At 25.0% G+C, this 23621-nt stretch overlaps 2 protein-coding genes across 2 annotated transcripts; one reads left to right on the top strand and one right to left on the bottom strand.

Moving 5' to 3' along the window:
• Window positions 1-6732: 6732 nt before the first annotated feature.
• CB (sarcoplasmic calcium-binding protein) lies at window positions 6733-8114 on the bottom strand. Its single transcript, XM_023050387.2, has 4 exons — window positions 7706-8114; window positions 7479-7646; window positions 7257-7424; window positions 6733-7205 (listed from the first exon to the last, which is right to left on the bottom strand). Exons 1-4 carry the CDS (start codon window positions 7799-7801, stop codon window positions 6837-6839), a joined length of 801 nt encoding a protein of 266 aa, XP_022906155.2. The 5' UTR covers window positions 7802-8114; the 3' UTR covers window positions 6733-6836.
• A 10878-nt stretch (window positions 8115-18992) lies between these two features.
• LOC111417952 (GPN-loop GTPase 1) lies at window positions 18993-20482 on the top strand. Its single transcript, XM_023050386.2, has 3 exons — window positions 18993-19313; window positions 19367-19955; window positions 20012-20482. Exons 1-3 carry the CDS (start codon window positions 19139-19141, stop codon window positions 20316-20318), a joined length of 1071 nt encoding a protein of 356 aa, XP_022906154.1. The 5' UTR covers window positions 18993-19138; the 3' UTR covers window positions 20319-20482.
• The last annotated feature ends 3139 nt before the right edge of the window (window positions 20483-23621 follow it).

A 23621-nucleotide genomic window follows, 5' to 3' on the forward strand; every position in this document is an offset into this window, starting at 1 on the left:
ACCAAATTATAGCTTAAATCTTCCTCTTTCAGGAAATGCTAAAGTTAAAGTTTTAGCACCAAAAAGATTTTGTAAAAAAATTTTAACGTAATCATGCGTTTTTGAGGTTTTAGGAGAATCATAAAAAATAACGATGAAATTCAAAAAATCGTGGATGCTTTATTTTTGAAAATAATAAAATGAGTTTTTTGCCAAATTAAAGCTTAATCCTTCCTCTTTAAGAAAATGTATCACTCGTTATTTCAATTTGAAATCGATCCCATCAAAAAAAAATTTAATGAAAATATTGCGCATTTAGGTTTAATCGAAAACATCTAAAAAATGATGATTTTTAAAAAATCGCTCATGACATAATTATGAGAGTTAAGAAATAATTTTTGTACTAAATTATAGCTTAAATCTTCCTCTTTCAGGAAATGTTAAAGTTATTCTTAGCACCAAAAACATTTTGTAAAAATATTTTAATGTAATGATACGTTTTAATATTTTAGAACAGCCACCAAAAAAAAACCATCAAATTCAAATAATCGTGAACGTCTTATTTTTAATATTTATAAAATAAGTTTTATAACAAATTAGAGCTAAAAAATTCCTCTTTAAGATGATATGACCCGCGTTTGATTTTATAATTAATTCTTCGAGATATACGTTAAATAATGAGGTGATTAAATTTTGAGATATCATTAATTTGTATGAATTAACATAAAGTTTAAAAAATCATTCTGAACCTATTTTTAGGTGTAAAGAAATGGTTTATATCTTGAATTAAAGCTAAAAGATTCCTTTTTAAGATGATATAATCCGCGTTTTGTTTTATAATCAATTCTTTGAGATATAGGTTAAAAAATGAAGTGATTAAATTTTGAGGTATCATTAATTTGTGTAAATTAACATAAACTTTAAAAAATCATTCTGAACCTATTTCTAGGTGTAAAGAAGTGATTTATATCTTGAATTAAAGCTAAAAGATTCCTTTTTAAGATGATGTAACTCGCGTTTAATTTTATAATTAATTGTTCGAGATATAGGTTAAAAAATGAAGTGATTAAATTTTGAGATATCATTAATTTGTATGAATTAACATAAACTTTAAAAAATCATTCTGAGCCTATTTCTAGGTATAAAGAAGTTGTTTATATTTTGACTTAAAGCTACAAGATTCCTTTTTAAGATGATATAACCCACGTCTAATTTTATAATTAATTGTTCGAGATATAGGTTAAATAATGAAGTGATTAAATTTTGAGGTATCATTAATTTATATAAATTAACATAAACTTTAAAAAATCACTCTGAACCTATTTCTAGGTGTAAAGTAATGGTTTATATCTTGAATTAAAGCTAAAAGATTCCTTTTTAAGATGATATAACCTGCGTTTGATTTTATAATTAATTCTTCGAGATATAGGTTAAAAATGAAGTGATTAAATTTTGAAGAATCATTAATTTGTGTAAATTAACATAAACTTTAGAAAATCATTCTGAACCTATTTCTAGGTGTAAAGAAGTGGTTTATATCTTGAATTAAAGCTAAAAGATTCCTTTTTAAGATGATATAACCCGCGTTTGATTTTACAATTAATTCTTCGAGATATAGGTTAAAAATGAAGTGATTAAATTTTGAAGTATCATTTATTTGTGTAAATTAACATAAACTTTAAAAAATCATTCTTAACTTATTTCTAGGTGTAAAGAAGTGGTTTATATCTGGAATTAAAGCTAAACGACTCCTTTTTAAGATGGTATAACCCGCGTTTGATTTTGTAATTAATTCTTCGAGATATAGATTAAAAAATGAAGTGATTAAATTTTGACGTATCATTAATTTATGTAAATTGACATAAAGTTTAAAAAATCATTTTGAACTTATTTCTAGGTGTAAAGAAGTGGTTTATATCTTGAATTAAAGCTAAAAAATTCCTTTTTAAGATGATATAACCCGCGTTTTGTTTGATAATTAATTCTTCGAGATATAAGTTAAAACGTGAAGTGATTAAATTTTGAGGTATCATCAATTTGTGTAAATTAACATAAACTTTAAAAAATCATTCTAAACCTATTTCTAATTGTAAGGAAGTAGTTTATATCTTTAATTAAAGCTAAAAGCTTCCTTTTTAAGATGATATAACCCGCGTTTGATTTTGTAATTAATTCTTCGAGATATACGTTAAATAATGAGGTGATTAAATTTTGAGGTATCATTAATTTGTGTAAATTAACATAAAGTTTAAAAAATCATTCTGAACCTATTTCTAGGTGTAAAGAAGTGGTTTATATCTTGAATTAAAGCTAAAAGATTCCTTTTTAAGCTGATATAACCCGCGTTTGATTTTGTAATTAATTCTTCGAGATATATGTTAAGTAATGAGGTGATTAAATTTTGAGGTATCATTAATTTATGTAAATTGACATAAAGTTTAAAAAATCATTTTGAACTTATTTCTAGGTGTAAAGAAGTGGTTTATATCTTGAATTAAAGCTAAACGCTTCCTTTTTAAGATGATATAACCCGCGTTTGATTTTATAATTAATTCTTCGAGATATACGCTAAATAATGAAGTGATTAAATTTTGAGATATCATTAATTTGTGTAAATTAACATAAACTTTAAACAATCATTCTGAACCTATTTCTAGGTGTAAAGAAGTGGTTTATATCTTGAATTAAAGCTAAAAGATTCCTTTTTAAGCTGATATAACCCGCGTTTGATTTTGTAATTAATTCTTCGAGATATATGTTAAGTAATGAGGTGATTAAATTTTGAGGTATCATTAATTTATGTAAATTGACATAAAGTTTAAAAAATCATTTTGAACTTATTTCTAGGTGTAAAGAAGTGGTTTATATCTTGAATTAAAGCTAAACGCTTCCTTTTTAAGATGATATAACCCGCGTTTGATTTTATAATTAATTCTTCGAGATATACGCTAAATAATGAAGTGATTAAATTTTGAGATATCATTAATTTGTGTAAATTAACATAAACTTTAAACAATCATTCTGAACCTATTTCTAGGTGTAAAGAAGTGGTTTATATCTTGAATTAAAGCTAAAAGATTCCTTTTTAAGATGATATAACCCGCGCTTGATTTTATAATTAATTCTTCGAGATATAGGTTAAAAAATGAAGTGATTAAATTTTGAGGTATCATTAATTTGTGTAAATTAACATAAACTTTAAAAAATCATTCTGAACCTATTTCTAGGTGTGAAGAAGTGGTTTATATCTTGAATTAAAGCTAAAACATTCCTTTTTAAGATGGTATAACTCGCGTTTTGTTTTATAATCAATTCTTTGAGATATAGGTTAAATAATAAAGTTATTAAATTTTGAGGTATCATTAATTTGTGTAAATTATCATAAACTTTAAAAAATCATTCTGATGTTATTTCTAGGTGTAAAGAAGTGGTTTATATCTTGAATTAAAGCTAAAAGATTCCTTTCTAAGATGATATAACCTGCCTCTAATTTTATAATTATTTTTTTGAGATATACGTTAAGTAATGAGGTGATTAAATTTTCAGGTATCATTAATTTGTATAAATTAACATAAACTTTAAAAAATCATTCTGAACCTATTTTTAGGTGTAAACAAGTGGTTGATATCTTGAATAAAAGCTAAAAGATTACTTTTTAAGACGATATAACCCGCGTTTGATTTTGTAATTAATTCTTCGAGATATACGTTAAATAATGAGGTGATTAAATTTTGAGGTATCATTAATTTGTGTAAATTAACATAAACTTTAAAAAATCATTCTGATCCTATTTCTAGGTGTAAAGAAGTGGTTTATATCTTGAATTAAAGCTAAAAGATTCCTTTTTAAGATGATATAACCCGCGTTTGATTTTGTAATTAATTCTTCGAGATATACATCAAATAATGAGGTTTAAATTTTGAGGTATCATTAATTTGTGTAAATTAACATAAACTTTAAAAAATCATTCTGAACCTATTTCTAGGTGTAAAGTAATGGTTTATATCTTGAATTAAAGCTAAAAGATTCCTTTTTAAGATGATATAACTCGCGTTTGATTTTACAATTAATTCTTCGAGATATAGGTTAAACATGAATTGAATAAATTTTGAGGTGTCATTAATTTGTGTAAATTAACATAAACTTTAAAAAATCATTCTGAACCTATTTCTAGGTGTAAAGAAGTGGTTTATATCTTGAATTAAAGCTAAAAGATTCCTTTTTAAGCTGATATAGCCCACGTTTTGTTTTACAATTAATTCTTCGAGATATAGATTAAAAAATAAAGTGATTAAATTTTGACGTATCATTAATTTATGTAAATTGACATAGTTTAAAAAATCATTTTGAACTTATTTCTAGGTGTAAAGAAGTGGTTTATATCTTGAATTAAAGCTAAAAGATTCCTTTTTAAGATGATATAACCCTCGTTTAATTTTGTAATTAATTCTTCGAGATATACGTTAAATAAGGAAGTGATTAAATTTTGAGGAATCATTAATGTGTATAAATGAACATAAATTTTAAAAAATCATTCTGAACCTATTTGTAGGTGTAAAGAAATGGTTTATATCTTGAATTAAAGCTAAAAGATTCCTTTTTAAGCTGATATAGCCCACGTTTTGTTTTACAATTAATTCTTCGAGATATAGATTAAAAAATGAAGTGATTAAATTTTGAGGTATCATTAATTTGTGTAAATTGACATAAACTTTAAAAAATCATTCTGAACCTATTTCTAGGTATAAAGAAGTGGTTTATATCTTGAATTAAAGCTAAAAGATTCCTTTTTAAGATGATATAACCCGCGTTTTGTTTTATAATTAATTCTTCGAGATATAGGTTAAAAAATGAAGTGATTAAATTTTGAGGTATCATTAATTTGTGTAAATTAACATAAACTTTAAAAAATTATTCTGAACCTATTTCTAGGTGTAAAGAAGTGGTTTATATCTTGAATTAAAGCTAAAAGATTCCTTTTTAAGATGGTATAACTCGCGTTTGATTTTGTAATTAATTCTTCGAGATATAGATTAAAAAATGAAGTGATTAAATTTTGAGGTATCATTAATTTATGTAAATTAACATAAACTTTAATAAATCATTCTGAACCTATTTGTAGGTGTAAAGAAGTGGTTTATATCTTGAATTAAAGCTAAAAGATTCTTTTTTAAGATGATATAACTCGCGTTTAATTTTATAATTAATTGTTCGAGATATAGGTTAAAAAATGAAGTGATTAAATTTTGAGATATCATTAATTTGTATGAATTAACATAAAGTTTAAAAAATCATTCTGAACCTATTTCTAGGTGTAAAGAAGTGGTTTATATCTTGAATTAAAGCTAAAAGATTCCTTTTTAAGATGATATAACCCGCGCTTAATTTTGTAATTAATTCTTCGAGATATAGGTTAAAAATGAAGTGATTAAATTTTGAGGTATCATTAATTTATGTAAATTAACATAAAGTTTAAAAAATCATTCTGAACCTATTTGTAGGTGTAAAGAAGTGGTTTATATCTTGAATTAAAGCTAAAAAATTCCTTTTTAAGATGGTATAACTCGCGTTTTGTTTTATAATCAATTCTTTGAGATATACGTTAAATAATGAGGTGATTAAATCTTGAGGTATCATTAATTTGTGTAAATTAACATAAACTTTAAAAAATCATTCTGAACCTATTTCTAGGTGTAAAGAAGTGGTTTATATCTTGAATTAAAGCTAAAAGATTCCTTTTTAAGATGATATAACCCGCGTTTGATTTTATAATTAATTCTTCGAGATATAGGTTAAAAATGAAGTGATTAAATTTTGAGGTATCATTAATTTATGTAAATTAACATAAAGTTTAAAAAATCATTCTGAACCTATTTGTAGGTGTAAAGAAGTGGTTTATATCTTGAATTAAAGCTAAAAAATTCCTTTTTAAGATGATATAACCCGCGTTTGATTTTATAATTAATTCTTCGAGATATAGGTTAAAAATGAAGTGACTAAATTTTGAGGTATCATTAATTTATGTAAATTAACATAAATTTTAAAAAATCATTCTGAACCTATTTGTAGGTGTAAAGAAGTGGTTTACATCTTGAATTAAAGCTAAAAGATTCCTTTTTAAGATGATATAACCTGCGTTTGATTTTATAATTAATTGTTCGAGATATAGGTTAAAAAATGAAGTGATTAAATTTTGAGGTTTCATTAATTTGTGTAAATTAACATAAACTTTAAAAAATCATTCTGAACCTATTTCTAGGTGTGAAGAAGTGGTTTATATCTTGAATTAAAGGTAAAAGATTCCTTTTTAAGATGATATAACTCGCGTTTAATTTTATAATTAATTGTTCGAGATATAGGTTAAAAAATGAAGTGATTAAATTTTGAGGTTTCATTAATTTGTGTAAATTAACATAAACTTTAATAAATCATTCTGAACCTATTTGTAGGTGTAAAGAAGTGGTTTATATCTTGAATTAAAGCTAAAAGATTCCTTTTTAAGATGATATAACCCACGTTTTGTTTTACAATTAATTCTTCGAGATATAGATTAAAAAATGAAGTGATTAAATTTTGAGGTATCATTAATTTGTGTAAATTAAAATAAACTTTAAAAAATCATTCTGAAGCTATCTTTAGGTGTAAAGAAGTAATTTATATCTTGAATTAAAGCTAAAAGATTCCTTTTTAAGATGATATATCCCTTATTGGGTTGTATACAAAATTCTTGGAATTATAAGTTAAAAATTGGAATTCAAAATTTTATTATTTATTACAAAATTACACACTACAAAAAAAAAGCTTTATAATCAGTCTTATCTTACACTAATAAAAAGATTAATACTTAAACTTAAAACCTATTCAAGTAATGGTCCCCAAAAATATTTGCTAATTCTAGTTTCATCCTCAGAAATAAAAAAATCTTTCCCATACTTCAAAAATTCGTGTTTATCAACACTCCCATCAGCGTTAGTGTCGATAATTCGAAAGGTAAAAACGGCGTCTTCATCTTCATGCCCAAGACATTCAAAGAACAATTTGAACTCTTTCAGGGTTATCTTTCCAGATTTGTCGCGATCAATCGCCTCAAACAAATATGGCAGAAAAGCGTCAACCTTTTTAATCCTGGAGGGGTCGTTAACAACGTGTTGCATATCTTCTAAGTAACGCTCCACCGTTACGATGTTGTAAGGGGAAATTTCACCCCATTGAGCCTCCCATGTTCGCTATAATCAACGAATAAATATAAAACGATTAAAAAAAAATTAAAAACGTACTTTGATAAGACCCCGAAACTCTTTGGCACTCTTCTCACTGATATGACCCAAATTGATAAAATTATCAACGAATAATTGGAAGTCTTCGTACGATATAACGCTGTCTTTGTTAAAATCAAGCAAATTATGAATGGTGCGCATTTTTCTTCTCCAAAAATCGCTTAATCCCTATTATTATTATTAATTTAAATTTATTAATTTAATGTGGTGATTAATTCTTACTCTTAATCCCTTTTTTGGGTCGCTTTTAGCATCTTCATCAGAATCTGATGATAAATAATATTCTGGTTTTTTCTGGATCGGTAATTTTTTTGTTGTATAACTCCTTGAAACGTAATTTCTTTCTTGATTTCTTTGAATATGATTAAAACTCGTTAAAGTCAATAATTTCTGGAAAGATCAAATTTTGTGATTTAAATTAATTTTATTATTAATTAATTAAATCTTACTTTATCGCCTTGTTTAACGATGGATTTGATGTTATTAACACCTTGGAGCTTCCTCAAAGTTCCAAAAACTCCACTTAACACAGCTTTGGAAGCCATCACCACACAAAAATTATTTTTTCTTCCTCGAAGTCGAGATAACGAAAATACTCCAACAACAAGAGGTCTTTGGCTCGTTCCATGCGTTTATGTACAGCTGGTTCAAGCACAAGACTCTCCCTCCACTTCTTTTGATATTTACAAACATAAAAATTAAAAGATACAAAGAAATTTTTACCTGAATTTTGTGAAATTTTCTTAGAAGTAATTTTTTTTTGTTTCGTTTTAAAAATGTTTAAAATTCTAAGTAAAAGGTGAAAAGAAATTTACGGTTTTTAAAGGTCTTTACGTGGTAAGCTGGGGTCAATGTCGTTCTAGGCCTTTCTAGTGCGTTGTGTCTCTGTGTACAAGCGCTTAGGCACGTAGCAAGCTTCAATTTCTTTAAAAATTGATGCAAAGCAATTTATGTAAGCAAATTAATATTTATTAATAAGTTGTTTATATGGTAGAAAAAATTTTTCTTTAAACGCGTTTAAAACAAATAAAAACAACAGATTAAATGTTCCTACTTATAATGAGTTTGAAAGATAAAAATGTTACATCATTTAAAAATAATTATTATTCGTTTCGTTATCTTCCTAATTATTGTTTGTATCGAAAAGTTTTTAAATAAAACTTGCAAAGAACTAAAAAATGAACAACTTTTATTAATACAATTTTTTCAAATTACTAATTTTTTGACTTAAAAATAATTATTATTTCTTTCTTTATTTTCATACTTATTGGTTGTATCAAAAAGTTCTTCAAATAAAACTTCTTCAGAATTGTGAAAGGAACAACTTCTATTAATACAATTTTTTGAAATTATTAATTTTTTAATTTCCCTCTGATCACGACTTAAATATGTATAATTACTATTTGTTTCGTTATCTTCATACTTATTGGTTGTACCAAAAAGTATTTGAAACAGTACTTGTTAAGAATTATGCAAGGAACAACTTTTATTAATACAATTTTTTGAAATTTTTTAGGCCCCCTAATTTTAATCTTCCTCTTTTTATCGAAACACTGGAGAGTACCCTTTGTGAGAGTATTGTTACATCTCACTCGACAATTATCGTGGGCGATATTAATGTTGATCTTCTTAAGCTTGATTCTCCCTCAACAACACTTCTTCACTCATTTGCGACTTCTATTGGCTTACATCAGTTAGTCACCGAACCCACAAGAATTACACAAAATTCGCAAACTTTACTCGATCCAGTTTTTACAACAAATGATAAGCTGTTTACTAGTATTGATGTTGTAAATGTACCTAATATATCTGATCATGAACTAGTAAAGTGTGAGCTGGCATTTGATATCGGTAGGCCTGCTGCAATTTATCGTACATACAGGGATGTGAAAAACATTAATTATCCTCAATTCTTGAACGATCTGAAATCAATTCCGTGGAGAAACATATATGATCAAGAAAATGTGAATGATAAAATAACTTTTTTCAATAATTGTTTACTTACTCTGATGGATTTACATGCACCTTTAAAAACTAGACGGTTTACAAAGTCCCTGGCTAACAGATAATACTAAACTACTAATGTCTATTCGAGATGATGCGCTTAAAAAATTCAAAAAGTCTAAACTAACTCAAGACTGGGTTTCATACAATTTGCATCGCAATCTGGTAACATCAACGGTGCGGGCTGAAAAGAAGGCATACTATGATTACGCCTTACGTAGTAAAGATCCAAAGGCTCTTTGGAGAAAGATTAAACTTCTAAGTATAAATAAAAAAATCGATAACAAAGTGCCTAACATTTTTCTTCCAAACGATTTAAATAATTATTTTGTTCACGATGATTCTTCACTTTATATCCAGACTGATCCCGAATTACCCATATTTTATCAAAATAATGTAAACCCTAGAGTGCAGATAATGCAAGCTTTTATGCCTGTTGATGAACATGAAGTATCTATAATAATTAATAACATTAAAACTGCAGCGGTGGGTTCTGATGGTATCTCAATCTGGATGATTGACTTGTGTACCCCTTTTCTCATTCCTTATATTGCTCACGTAATAAACGCTGCTGTTCATCAATCAGTTTTTCCGGATGCCTGGAAAATGGCTGAAGTAATTGCATTACCTAAAGTATCTTCCCCTTCTGCCTTAAGGGATTTTAGACCGATCAGTATCCTCCCAGTAATGTCAAAAATTTTAGAGAGAGTCTTGGAAAAGCAACTTAGAGCACACTGCGAAAGGTATAGTATACTGCCAGATCAACAATCTGGGTTTCGTTCGGGTTTCAGCTGCGCAACAGCTTTAACAGCTTTAACAGCGTCTCTTGTATGCCCATAGGGATGTCTTAAGTAAAAAATTAAAAATTATGCTGTGTGATAGCTTGGTTCTAAGCAAATTAAATCACTGCGACGTTGTTTATGGTCCAAATTTAACGGAGGCGAATGGGCGTCGTATCCAGAACCTTCAGAACGGTTGTCTGAGGTTTATTTACGGAATTCGTAAATATGACCATATTAGTCATAAGTTGGCAGAGAGTGGGTGGTTGAACATGAAAAACAGACGTAAACTGCATGCAACTTGCGTTTATCATAAAATCATTAAAAGTCAGCGGCCTCCTTACTTGCTGCAACGCCTATGTTTCAGAAGCGATGTCCATAACATTAATATAAGGAGGAAGGATGTATTGACGGTACCACGCCGCACCTCGCACCGATCCTTTTCCTACCAGATAGCTAAAACGTACAATGATCTACCTATGAACCTTATAGGATTGAACTGTATTTCGTTCAAGAGTAAGTTAAAATCCTCCCTCCTGCTTGAGTCATCATGATTTTTTTTTTATATTCTGAGTTACTAATGTATCGCTTTATACTGGCATGTCGTCGTATTTTGTTTTTTTTTTCATTTTGTTTATTAGTATTGTTAAAAACATTCTCATTTTTGCTTTATATATATATTTTCTATATATTCTGGATTAAGTGGAAGAGCAGTTGGTTAATAACCAAACTGAACTTCGTCCAGAAAATAAGTCTATTTTCTAAGAGTGTATTATTATTTTCTTTCCTTTTTTTGCGACTTATTAATAAAGGCATTATTATTATTATTATTATTATAAATTATTAATTTTGTAATTTCCCACTGAACATGACTTAAAAATAATCACTATTTGTATCGTTAACTTCCTAATTATTGGTTGTATCAAAAAGTTTTTCAAATAAAACTTGTTACGAATTCGGAAAGGAACAACTTTTATTAACACAATTTTTTCAAATAACTAATTTTTTAATTTGCCTCAGAAAATGACTTAAAAATAATTGCTATTTTTTTCGTTATGTTCATACTTAAAGGTTGTATCAAAAAGTTCTTCAAATAAAACTTGTTAAAAATTGTGAAAGGAATAACTTCTATTAATACAATTTTATGAAATTGTTAATTTTTTAATTTCCCTCTGAACATAACTTAAAAATAATTATTATTTGTTTCGTTATTTTCATACTTATTGGTTGCATCAAAAAGTTCTTCAAATAAAATTTGTTACAAATTGTGAAAGGAACAACTTTTATTAATACAATTTTTTGAAATTATTAACTTTTTAATTTTCCTCTGAACACTGCTTAAAAATAATAACTATTAATTTCGTTATCTTCATACCTATTGTTTGTATCAAAAAGTTCATCAAATAGAACTTGTTAAGAATTGTAAAAGGAACAACTTTTATTAATACAATTTTTTGAAATTATTAATTTTTTTAATTTTCCTCTGAACATGACTTAAAAATAATTACTATTTGTTTCGATATCTTCATACTTATTGGTTGTATTAAAAAGTTCTTTAAATAAAACTTGTTAAGAATTCTGAAAGGAACAACTTTTATTAATATAATTTTTTTGAAATTGTTAATTTTTTAATTTTCCTCTGAACACGACTTAAATATAATTACTATTGGTTTTGTTATCTTCATACTTACTGGTTGTATCAAAAAGTTGTTTAAATAAAACTTGTTACGAATTGTGAAAGGAACAACTTTTATTAATACAATTTTTTGAAATTATTAACTTTTTAATTTTCCTCTGAACACTGCTTAAAAATAATAACTATTAATTTCGTTATCTTCATACCTATTGTTTGTATCAAAAAGTTCATCAAATAGAACTTGTTAGGAATTGTAAAAGGAACAACTTTTATTAATACAATTTTTTGAAATTATTAATTTTTTTAATTTCCCTCTGAACATGACTTAAAAATAATTACTATTTGTTTCGATATCTTCATACTTATTGGTTGTATTAAAAAGTTCTTTAAATAAAACTTGTTAAGAATTCTGAAAGGAACAACTTTTATTAATATAATTTTTTTGAAATTGTTAATTTTTTAATTTTCCTCTGAACACGACTTAAATATAATCACTATTGGTTTTGTTATCTTCATACTTACTGGTTGTATCAAAAAGTTGTTTAAATAAAACTTGTTACGAATTGTGAAAGGAACAACTTTTATTAATACAATTTTTTGAAATTATTAACTTTTTAATTTTCCTCTGAACACTGCTTAAAAATAATAACTATTAATTTCGTTATCTTCATACCTATTGTTTGTATCAAAAAGTTCATCAAATAGAACTTGTTAGGAATTGTAAAAGGAACAACTTTTATTAATACAATTTTTTGAAATTATTAATTTTTTTAATTTCCCTCTGAACATGACTTAAAAATAATTACTATTTGTTTCGATATCTTCATACTTATTGGTTGTATTAAAAAGTTCTTTAAATAAAACTTGTTAAGAATTCTGAAAGGAACAACTTTTATTAATATAATTTTTTTGAAATTGTTAATTTTTTAATTTTCCTCTGAACACGACTTAAATATAATCACTATTGGTTTTGTTATCTTCATACTTACTGGTTGTATCAAAAAGTTGTTTAAATAAAACTTGTTACGAATTGTGAAAGGAACAACTTTTATTAATACAATTTTTTGAAATTATTAACTTTTTAATTTTCCTCTGAACACTGCTTAAAAATAATAACTATTAATTTCGTTATCTTCATACCTATTGTTTGTATCAAAAAGTTCATCAAATAGAACTTGTTAGGAATTGTAAAAGGAACAACTTTTATTAATACAATTTTTTGAAATTATTAATTTTTTTAATTTCCCTCTGAACATGACTTAAAAATAATTACTATTTGTTTCGATATCTTCATACTTATTGGTTGTATTAAAAAGTTCTTTAAATAAAACTTGTTAAGAATTCTGAAAGGAACAACTTTTATTAATATAATTTTTTTGAAATTGTTAATTTTTTAATTTTCCTCTGAACACGACTTAAATATAATCACTATTGGTTTTGTTATCTTCATACTTACTGGTTGTATCAAAAAGTTGTTTAAATAAAACTTGTTACGAATTGTGAAAGGAACAACTTTTATTAATACAATTTTTTGAAATTATTAACTTTTTAATTTTCCTCTGAACACTGCTTAAAAATAATAACTATTAATTTCGTTATCTTCATACCTATTGTTTGTATCAAAAAGTTCATCAAATAGAACTTGTTAAGAATTGTAAAAGGAACAACTTTTATTAATACAATTTTTTGAAATTATTAATTTTTTTAATTTCCCTCTGAACATGACTTAAAAATAATTACTATTTGTTTCGATATCTTCATACTTATTGGTTGTATTAAAAAGTTCTTTAAATAAAACTTGTTAAGAATTCTGAAAGGAACAACTTTTATTAATATAATTTTTTTGAAATTGTTAATTTTTTAATTTTCCTCTGAACACGACTTAAATATAATCACTATTGGTTTTGTTATCTTCATACTTACTGGTTGTATCAAAAAGTTGTTTAAATAAAACTTGTTACGAATTGTGAAAGGAACAACTTTTATTAATACAATTTTTTGAAATTATTAACTTTTTAATTTTCCTCTGAACACTGCTTAAAAATAATAACTATTAATTTCGTTATCTTCATACCTATTGTTTGTATCAAAAAGTTCATCAAATAGAACTTGTTAGGAATTGTAAAAGGAACAACTTTTATTAATACAATTTTTTGAAATTATTAATTTTTTTAATTTCCCTCTGAACATGACTTAAAAATAATTACTATTTGTTTCGATATCTTCATACTTATTGGTTGTATTAAAAAGTTCTTTAAATAAAACTTGTTAAGAATTCTGAAAGGAACAACTTTTATTAATATAATTTTTTTGAAATTGTTAATTTTTTAATTTTCCTCTGAACACGACTTAAATATAATTACTATTGGTTTTGTTATCTTCATACTTACTGGTTGTATCAAAAAGTTGTTTAAATAAAACTTGTTACGAATTGTGAAAGGAACAACTTTTATTAATACAATTTTTTGAAATTATTAACTTTTTAATTTTCCTCTGAACACTGCTTAAAAATAATAACTATTAATTTCGTTATCTTCATACCTATTGTTTGTATCAAAAAGTTCATCAAATAGAACTTGTTAAGAATTGTAAAAGGAACAACTTTTATTAATACAATTTTTTGAAATTATTAATTTTTTTAATTTCCCTCTGAACATGACTTAAAAATAATTACTATTTGTTTCGATATCTTCATACTTATTGGTTGTATTAAAAAGTTCTTTAAATAAAACTTGTTAAGAATTCTGAAAGGAACAACTTTTATTAATATAATTTTTTTGAAATTGTTAATTTTTTAATTTTCCTCTGAACACGACTTAAATATAATTACTATTGGTTTTGTTATCTTCATACTTACTGGTTGTATCAAAAAGTTGTTTAAATAAAACTTGTTACGAATTGTGAAAGGAACAACTTTTATTAATACAATTTTTTGAAATTATTAACTTTTTAATTTTCCTCTGAACACTGCTTAAAAATAATAACTATTAATTTCGTTATCTTCATACCTATTGTTTGTATCAAAAAGTTCATCAAATAGAACTTGTTAGGAATTGTAAAAGGAACAACTTTTATTAATACAATTTTTTGAAATTATTAATTTTTTTAATTTCCCTCTGAACATGACTTAAAAATAATTACTATTTGTTTCGATATCTTCATACTTATTGGTTGTATTAAAAAGTTCTTTAAATAAAACTTGTTAAGAATTCTGAAAGGAACAACTTTTATTAATATAATTTTTTTGAAATTGTTAATTTTTTAATTTTCCTCTGAACACGACTTAAATATAATTACTATTGGTTTTGTTATCTTCATACTTACTGGTTGTATCAAAAAGTTGTTTAAATAAAACTTGTTACGAATTGTGAAAGGAACAACTTTTATTAATACAATTTTTTGAAATTATTAACTTTTTAATTTTCCTCTGAACACTGCTTAAAAATAATAACTATTAATTTCGTTATCTTCATACCTATTGTTTGTATCAAAAAGTTCATCAAATAGAACTTGTTAAGAATTGTAAAAGGAACAACTTTTATTAATACAATTTTTTGAAATTATTAATTTTTTTAATTTCCCTCTGAACATGACTTAAAAATAATTACTATTTGTTTCGATATCTTCATACTTATTGGTTGTATTAAAAAGTTCTTTAAATAAAACTTGTTAAGAATTCTGAAAGGAACAACTTTTATTAATATAATTTTTTTGAAATTGTTAATTTTTTAATTTTCCTCTGAACACGACTTAAATATAATCACTATTGGTTTTGTTATCTTCATACTTACTGGTTGTATCAAAAAGTTGTTTAAATAAAACTTGTTACGAATTGTGAAAGGAACAACTTTTATTAATACAATTTTTTGAAATTATTAACTTTTTAATTTTCCTCTGAACACTGCTTAAAAATAATAACTATTAATTTCGTTATCTTCATACCTATTGTTTGTATCAAAAAGTTCATCAAATAGAACTTGTTAGGAATTGTAAAAGGAACAACTTTTATTAATACAATTTTTTGAAATTATTAATTTTTTTAATTTCCCTCTGAACATGACTTAAAAATAATTACTATTTGTTTCGATATCTTCATACTTATTGGTTGTATTAAAAAGTTCTTTAAATAAAACTTGTTAAGAATTTTGAAAGGAACAACTTTTATTAATATAATTTTTTTGAAATTGTTAATTTTTTAATTTTCCTCTGAACACGACTTAAATATAATTACTATTGGTTTTGTTATCTTCATACTTACTGGTTGTATCAAAAAGTTGTTTAAATAAAACTTGTTACGAATTGTGAAAGGAACAACTTTTATTAATACAATTTTTTGAAATTATTAACTTTTTAATTTTCCTCTGAACACTGCTTAAAAATAATAACTATTAATTTCGTTATCTTCATACCTATTGTTTGTATCAAAAAGTTCATCAAATAGAACTTGTTAAGAATTGTAAAAGGAACAACTTTTATTAATACAATTTTTTGAAATTATTAATTTTTTTAATTTCCCTCTGAACATGACTTAAAAATAATTACTATTTGTTTCGTTATCTTCATACTTATTGGTTGTACCAAAAAGTTCTTCAAATAAAACTTTTTAAGAATTGTGAAAGGAACAGCTTTTATTAACACAATTTTTTCGAACTATTAATTTTTTAATTTCCCTCTGAACACGACTTAAATATAATTACTATTGGTTTTGTTATCTTCATACTTACTGGTTGTATCAAAAAGTTGTTTAAATAAAACTTGTTACGAATTGTGAAAGGAACAACTTTTATTAATACAATTTTTTGAAATTATTAACTTTTTAATTTTCCTCTGAACACTGCTTAAAAATAATAACTATTAATTTCGTTATCTTCATACCTATTGTTTGTATCAAAAAGTTCATCAAATAGAACTTGTTAAGAATTGTAAAAGGAACAACTTTTATTAATACAATTTTTTGAAATTATTAATTTTTTTAATTTCCCTCTGAACATGACTTAAAAATAATTACTATTTGTTTCGTTATCTTCATACTTATTGGTTGTACCAAAAAGTTCTTCAAATAAAACTTTTTAAGAATTGTGAAAGAAACAGCTTTTATTAACACAATTTTTTCGAACTATTAATTTTTTAATTTCCCTCTGAACACGACTTAAATATAATTACTATTGGTTTTGTTATCTTCATACTTACTGGTTGTATCAAAAAGTTGTTTAAATAAAACTTGTTACGAATTGTGAAAGGAACAACTTTTATTAATACAATTTTTTGAAATTATTAACTTTTTAATTTTCCTCTGAACACTGCTTAAAAATAATAACTATTAATTTCGTTATCTTCATACCTATTGTTTGTATCAAAAAGTTCATCAAATAGAACTTGTTAAGAATTGTAAAAGGAACAACTTTTATTAATACAATTTTTTGAAATTATTAATTTTTTTAATTTCCCTCTGAACATGACTTAAAAATAATTACTATTTGTTTCGTTATCTTCATACTTATTGGTTGTACCAAAAAGTTCTTCAAATAAAACTTTTTAAGAATTGTGAAAGGAACAGCTTTTATTAACACAATTTTTTCGAACTATTAATTTTTTAATTTCCCTCTGAACACGACTTAAATATAATTACTATTGGTTTTGTTATCTTCATACTTACTGGTTGTATCAAAAAGTTGTTTAAATAAAACTTGTTACGAATTGTGAAAGGAACAACTTTTATTAATACAATTTTTTGAAATTATTAACTTTTTAATTTTCCTCTGAACACTGCTTAAAAATAATAACTATTAATTTCGTTATCTTCATACCTATTGTTTGTATCAAAAAGTTCATCAAATAGAACTTGTTAAGAATTGTAAAAGGAACAACTTTTATTAATACAATTTTTTGAAATTATTAATTTTTTTAATTTCCCTCTGAACATGACTTAAAAATAATTACTATTTGTTTCGTTATCTTCATACTTATTGGTTGTACCAAAAAGTTCTTCAAATAAAACTTTTTAAGAATTGTGAAAGAAACAGCTTTTATTAACACAATTTTTTCGAACTATTAATTTTTTAATTTCCCTCTGAACACGACTTAAATATAATTACTATTGGTTTTGTTATCTTCATACTTACTGGTTGTATCAAAAAGTTGTTTAAATAAAACTTGTTACGAATTGTGAAAGGAACAACTTTTATTAATACAATTTTTTGAAATTATTAACTTTTTAATTTTCCTCTGAACACTGCTTAAAAATAATAACTATTAATTTCGTTATCTTCATACCTATTGTTTGTATCAAAAAGTTCATCAAATAGAACTTGTTAAGAATTGTAAAAGGAACAACTTTTATTAATACAATTTTTTGAAATTATTAATTTTTTTAATTTCCCTCTGAACATGACTTAAAAATAATTACTATTTGTTTCGTTATCTTCATACTTATTGGTTGTACCAAAAAGTTCTTCAAATAAAACTTTTTAAGAATTGTGAAAGGAACAGCTTTTATTAACACAATTTTTTCGAACTATTAATTTTTTAATTTCCCTCTGAACAATACTTAAATATGTATAATTACTATTTGTTTCGTTATCTTCATACTTATTGGTTATATCAAAAAGTTCTTCAAATAAAACGTGTTAAGAATTGTGAAAGAAACGACTTTAATTAATACAATTTTTCGAAATTATTAATTTTTTAATTTCTCTCTGAACATGACTGAAAAATAATTACTATTCGTTTCGCTATCTTTCTAATTATGGGTTGTATCAAAAAGTTTTTTAAATAAAACTTGTTAAGAATTAAAAAAGGAACAACTTTTATTAATACATTTTTTCAAATTAGGTACTAAATTTTTAATTTCCCTCTGAACTTGACAAAAATAATTATTATTCGTTTCGTTATCTTCCTAATTATTGGTTGTATCAAAAAGTTTTTCAAACAAAACTTGTTAAGAATTAAGAAAGAAACAACTTTTATTAATACATTTTTTTCAAATTAGGTACTAAATTTTTAATTTCCCTCTGAACTTGACAAAAATAATTATTATTCGTTTCGTTATCTTCCTAATTGTTGGTTGTATCAAAAAGTTTTTCAAACAAAACTTGTTAAGAATTAAAAAAAAACAACTTTTTTTATTGATACAATTTTTTCAAATTATCAATTTTTTAATTTCCCTCTGAATAGTACAGCTTTATTGAAATTTCTTTTTTAAAAGTTAACCTAAATCTCAATTCGATTCATTAAACACTTTTAAATCTTAATATATGCCCTGATTTATTCCAGAAATAAAGTTTTAATCGATTTATTCCCCACAAATTAGATAAAACAGAAATCTTCTCATTATCAATCGCATTTGAGGTTAGTTTGACTTAACCTCAAAATATTCGTTTTAATTCTCATAAAACGAAGCATTTATATTAAGTGATTAAAATTTATCTCTATTATTATTATCACTTCTTTTCATAGCGAATAAAATGGGGTCCGAATCTGAATTTGGCCCCAAAAAGCACCCCGTTTGTTTAATTACTCTCGGAATGGCTGGATCTGGGAAAACCTCTTTAGTTCAAAGGCTAAGTAATTCCCAAAAGAAGCCTTATATCGTAAATTTAGACCCGGCTTGTTTACAAGTTCCCTATTTTGCTAATATCGGTGAATTAATTTTGAGGTTATGTTGAATAAAATAATAAAAAGTTGATTTTTAGATATAAGAGACACAGTTAAATACAAAGAAGTGATGAAACAATATAAATTAGGCCCAAATGGAGCTATAGTGACCTCGCTTAATTTATTTTCAACGAAATTTCCTGATGTTATCAAATTTATTGAGAAAACCGAACACGAATTATGCGTTTTAGACACTCCAGGCCAAATCGAAGTCTTTACTTGGTCCGTATCGGGTACAATTATAACAGAAACATTAGCATCGAGTTTTCCAACGGTCATTTTATATGTAATTGACACTGTAAGAAGCACAAACCCTGTTACGTTTATGTCAAACATGCTCTATGCTTGTTCAATTCTTTATAAATCCCGTTTACCTTTCATTGTTGTTATGAATAAAACAGATGTGGTTAATCATAATTATGCTAAAGACTGGATGAATGATTTTGAGTCATTTCAAGAAGCTTTAGAAGCCGATGAGAACTATATCAGCAATTTAACTCGATCCATGGCGTTAACTTTGGATGAATTCTACCAAAATTTAAGAGTTTGTGGGGTTTCTGCTGCAACAGGAGAAGGAATTGATGAGTTGTATCGATTAATCGAAGAAGCTAGATTAGAATATGAAAGGTGAGTCAAAGTAAAATCATCATTAAGCATAATTTAATTTAATTTTTTTAATTTAGTGATTATAGAGTGGAATGGGAGAGAATAAAAAAAGAAAGTGAGAAGAAAAAATCTGCAGTTAAAGAAAATGTTGAGGAAGGGACATCTTCATTATTAACTGATGAACCATTAGGTAGAGAGAGATCAGAGGTGTCTATAAGACCTTCTGGGAATGGGGAAGAGAGCAGTGAAGACTCAGAAGGGGAAGAAATCCATCCCTTTGAGATGGAGGAGGAGGCTGAAAACTTTAGGAAGGTGCTTGAAAAGCAACGAGAGATGCAGATTAAAAGGGCTAAAGAAGCTGAAACTAAAAAGAAAGGGGGTTAAAGAAATTAAAAAAAAATCATAAAAAAAAAAATAAAAAATAATCCTCAAATTTCAATTACTCATTCCTGCTTTAATTTTAGGAGTTAAGATGCGATTTATACATCAAATTAAAGCTAAAGGTGTACATTTTAATATTAATAAAGAATATTTGAGTTTAAAAAAGAAATTTTTGAGAAATTGCAAAAATCGAAATTGACGTTGATTTAACCCAACTTTTAAAGGAAGAAATTCCAATTAAACATCTCTGCTTAATTTTTGCGAGTTAAGATAAGATTTATACATCAATTTGTAGCTAAAAGTGTACATTTTAATATGAATAAAGAATATTTAAGTTTAAAAAACGAAATTTTTGAAAAACTGCAAAAATCGAAATTGACGTTGCTTTAACCCAACTTTTAAAAGAAGAAATTTCAGTTAATCATCTTTGCTTAATTTTTGCGAGTTAAGATGAGATTTATACATCAAATTGAAGCTAAAAGTGTACATTTTAATATTAAGAAAGAATATTTGAGTTTTAAAAAGAAATTTTTGAGAAATTGCAAAAATCGAAATTGACGTTGATTTAAACCAACTTTTAAAGGAAGAAATTTCAATTAAACATCTTTGCTTAATCTTTGCGAGTTAAGATGAGATTTATACATCGAATTGTAGCTAAGATTGTACATTTTAATATTAATAAAGAATATTAATGTTGAAAAAAGAAATTTTTGAGAAATTGCAAAATTCGAAATTGACGTTGATTTAACCCAACTTTTAAAGGAAGAAATTTCAATTAAACATCTTTGCTTCATTTTTGCGAGTTAAGATGAGATTTATACATCAAATTGTAGCTAAAACTGTACATTTTAATATTAACAAAGAATATTTGAGTTAAAAAAACGAAATTTTTGATAAATTGCAAAAATCGAAATTGACGTTTATTTAACCCAACTTTTAAAGGAAGAAATTTCAATTAATCATTTTTGCTTAATTTTATCGAATTATGATAAGATTTATACATCAAATTGAAGCTAAAAGTGTACATTTTAATGTAAACAAAGAATATTTGAGTTTAAAAAAGAAATTTTTGAAAAATTCCAAAAATCGAAATTGACCTTTATTTAACCCAACTTTTAAAGGAAGAAATTTCAACTAAACACCTTTGCTTAATTTTTGCGCGTAAAGATGAGATTTATACATCAAATTGAAGCTAAAAGTGTACATTTTAATATTAATAAAGAATATTTGAGTTTAAAAAAGAAATTTTTGAGAAATTGCAAAAATCGAAATTGACGTTGATTTAACCCAACTTTTAAAGGAAAATATTTCAATTAATCATCTTTGCTCAATTTCTGCGAGTTAAGATGAGATTTATACATCAAATTGAAGCTAAAAGTGTGCATTTTAATATTAATAAAAAAAATTTGAGTTTAAAAAAGAAATTTTTGAGAAATTGCATAAATCGAAATTGACGTTGATTTAACCCAACTTTTAAAGGAAGTAATTTCAATTAAACATCTTTGCTTAATTTTTGCGAGTTAAGATGAGATTTATACATCAAATTGAAGCTAAAAGTATACATTTTAATATTAACAAAGAATATTAAAGTTAAAAAAAGAAATTTTTGAGAAATTTGAAAAATTGAAATTGACGTTGATTTAACCCAACTTTTAAAGGAAGAAATTTCAATTAAACATCTTTTCTTAATTTTTGCGAGTTAAGATCAGATTTATACATCAAATTGAAGCTAAAAGTATACATTTTAAGATTAATAAAGAATATTAAAGTTTAAAAAAGAAATTTTTGAGAAATTGCAAAAATCGAAATTGACGTGGATTTAACCCAACTTTTAAAGGAAGAAATTTCAATTAAACATCTTTGCTTAATTTTTGCGAGTTAAGATGAGATTTATACATCAAATTGAAGCTAAAAGTGTACATTTTAATATTAATAAAGGATATTAAAGTTTAAAAAAGAAATTTTTGAGAAATTGCGAAAATCGAAATTGACATTGATTTAACCCAGCTTTTAAAGGAAGAAATTTCAATTAATCATCTTTGCTTAGTTTTTGCGAGTTAAAATAAGATTTATACATCAAATTAAACCTAAAAGTATACATTTTAATATTAATAAAGAATATTTGAGGTTAAAAAACGAAATTGTTGAGAAATTGCAAAAATCGAAATTGACGTTGATTTAACCCAACTTTTAAAGGAAGAAATTTCAATTAATCATTTTTGCTTAATCTTATTGAATTATGATAAGATTTATACACCAAATTGAAGCTAAAAGTGTACATTTTGATATTAATAAAGAATATTTGAGTTAAAAAAGAAATTTTTGAGAAATTGCAAAAATCGAAATTGACGTTGATTTAACCCAACTTTTAAAGGAAGAAATTCAATTAAACATCCTTGCTTAATTTTTGCGAGTTAAAATGAAATTTATACATCAAATTGAAGCTAAACGTATACATTTTAAGGTTGATAAAGAATATTAAAGTTTAAAAAAGAAATTTTTGAGAAATTGCAAAAATCGAAATTGACGTGGATTTGACCCAACTTTTAAAGGAAGAAATTTTAATTAAACATCTTTGCTTAATTTTTGCGAGTTAAGATGAGATTTATACATCAAATTGAAGCTAAAAGTGTACATTATAATATTAATAAAGAATATTTGAGTTTTAAAAAGAAATTTTTGAGAAATTGGGAAAATCGAAATTGACGTTGATTTAACCCAACTTTTAAAGGAAGAAATTTCAATTAATCATATTTGCTTAATTTTTGCGAATTAAGATGAGATTTATACACCAAATTGAAGCTAAAAGTGTATATTTTAATATTAAGAAAGAATATTAGAGTTTTAAAAAGAAATTTTTGAGAAATTCCAAAAATCGAAATTGACGTTGATTTAACCCAACTTTTCAAGGAAGAAATTTCAATTAAACATCTTTTCTTAATTTTTGCGAGTTAAGATGAGATTTATACATCAAATTGAAGCTAAAAGTGTACATTTTAGTATTAATAAAAAATATATGAGTTAAAAAAAAGAAATTTTTGAGAAATTGCAAAAATCGAAATTGACGTTGATTTAACCCAACTTTTAAAGGAAGAAATTTCAATTAATCATATTTGCTTAATTTTTGCGAATTAAGATGAGATTTATACATCAAATTGAAGCTAAAAGTGTACATTTTAATATTAATAAAGAAAATTTGAGTTTAAAAAAGAAATTTTTGAGAAATTGCAAAAATCGAAATCGACGTTGATTTAACCCAACTTTTAAAGGAAGATATTTCAATTTATCATCTTTGCTTAATTTTTG

This window comes from Onthophagus taurus, unplaced genomic scaffold (assembly GCF_036711975.1).
Source record: "Onthophagus taurus isolate NC unplaced genomic scaffold, IU_Otau_3.0 ScKx7SY_15, whole genome shotgun sequence".
In the NCBI taxonomy this organism is placed as follows: Eukaryota; Metazoa; Arthropoda; class Insecta; order Coleoptera; family Scarabaeidae; genus Onthophagus; species Onthophagus taurus.

Bases quoted from the DNA above. Each gene is read 5' to 3' on its own strand.
- CB (XM_023050387.2), bottom strand. From the start codon at position 7,801: ATGGCTTCCAAAGCTGTGTTAAGTGGAGTTTTTGGAACTTTGAGGAAG. The intron at 7,647-7,705 runs GTAAGATTTAAT...TGATCTTTCCAG, and splicing joins TCGTTAAACAAGGCGATAAA to AAATTATTGACTTTAACGAG. The intron at 7,425-7,478 runs GTAAGAATTAAT...TAATAATAATAG, and splicing joins ACCCAAAAAAGGGATTAAGA to GGATTAAGCGATTTTTGGAG.
- LOC111417952 (XM_023050386.2), top strand. From the start codon at position 19,139: ATGGGGTCCGAATCTGAATTTGGCCCCAAAAAGCACCCCGTTTGTTTA. The intron at 19,314-19,366 runs GTGAATTAATTT...GTTGATTTTTAG, and splicing joins TCCCTATTTTGCTAATATCG to ATATAAGAGACACAGTTAAA. The intron at 19,956-20,011 runs GTGAGTCAAAGT...TTTTTAATTTAG, and splicing joins GCTAGATTAGAATATGAAAG to TGATTATAGAGTGGAATGGG.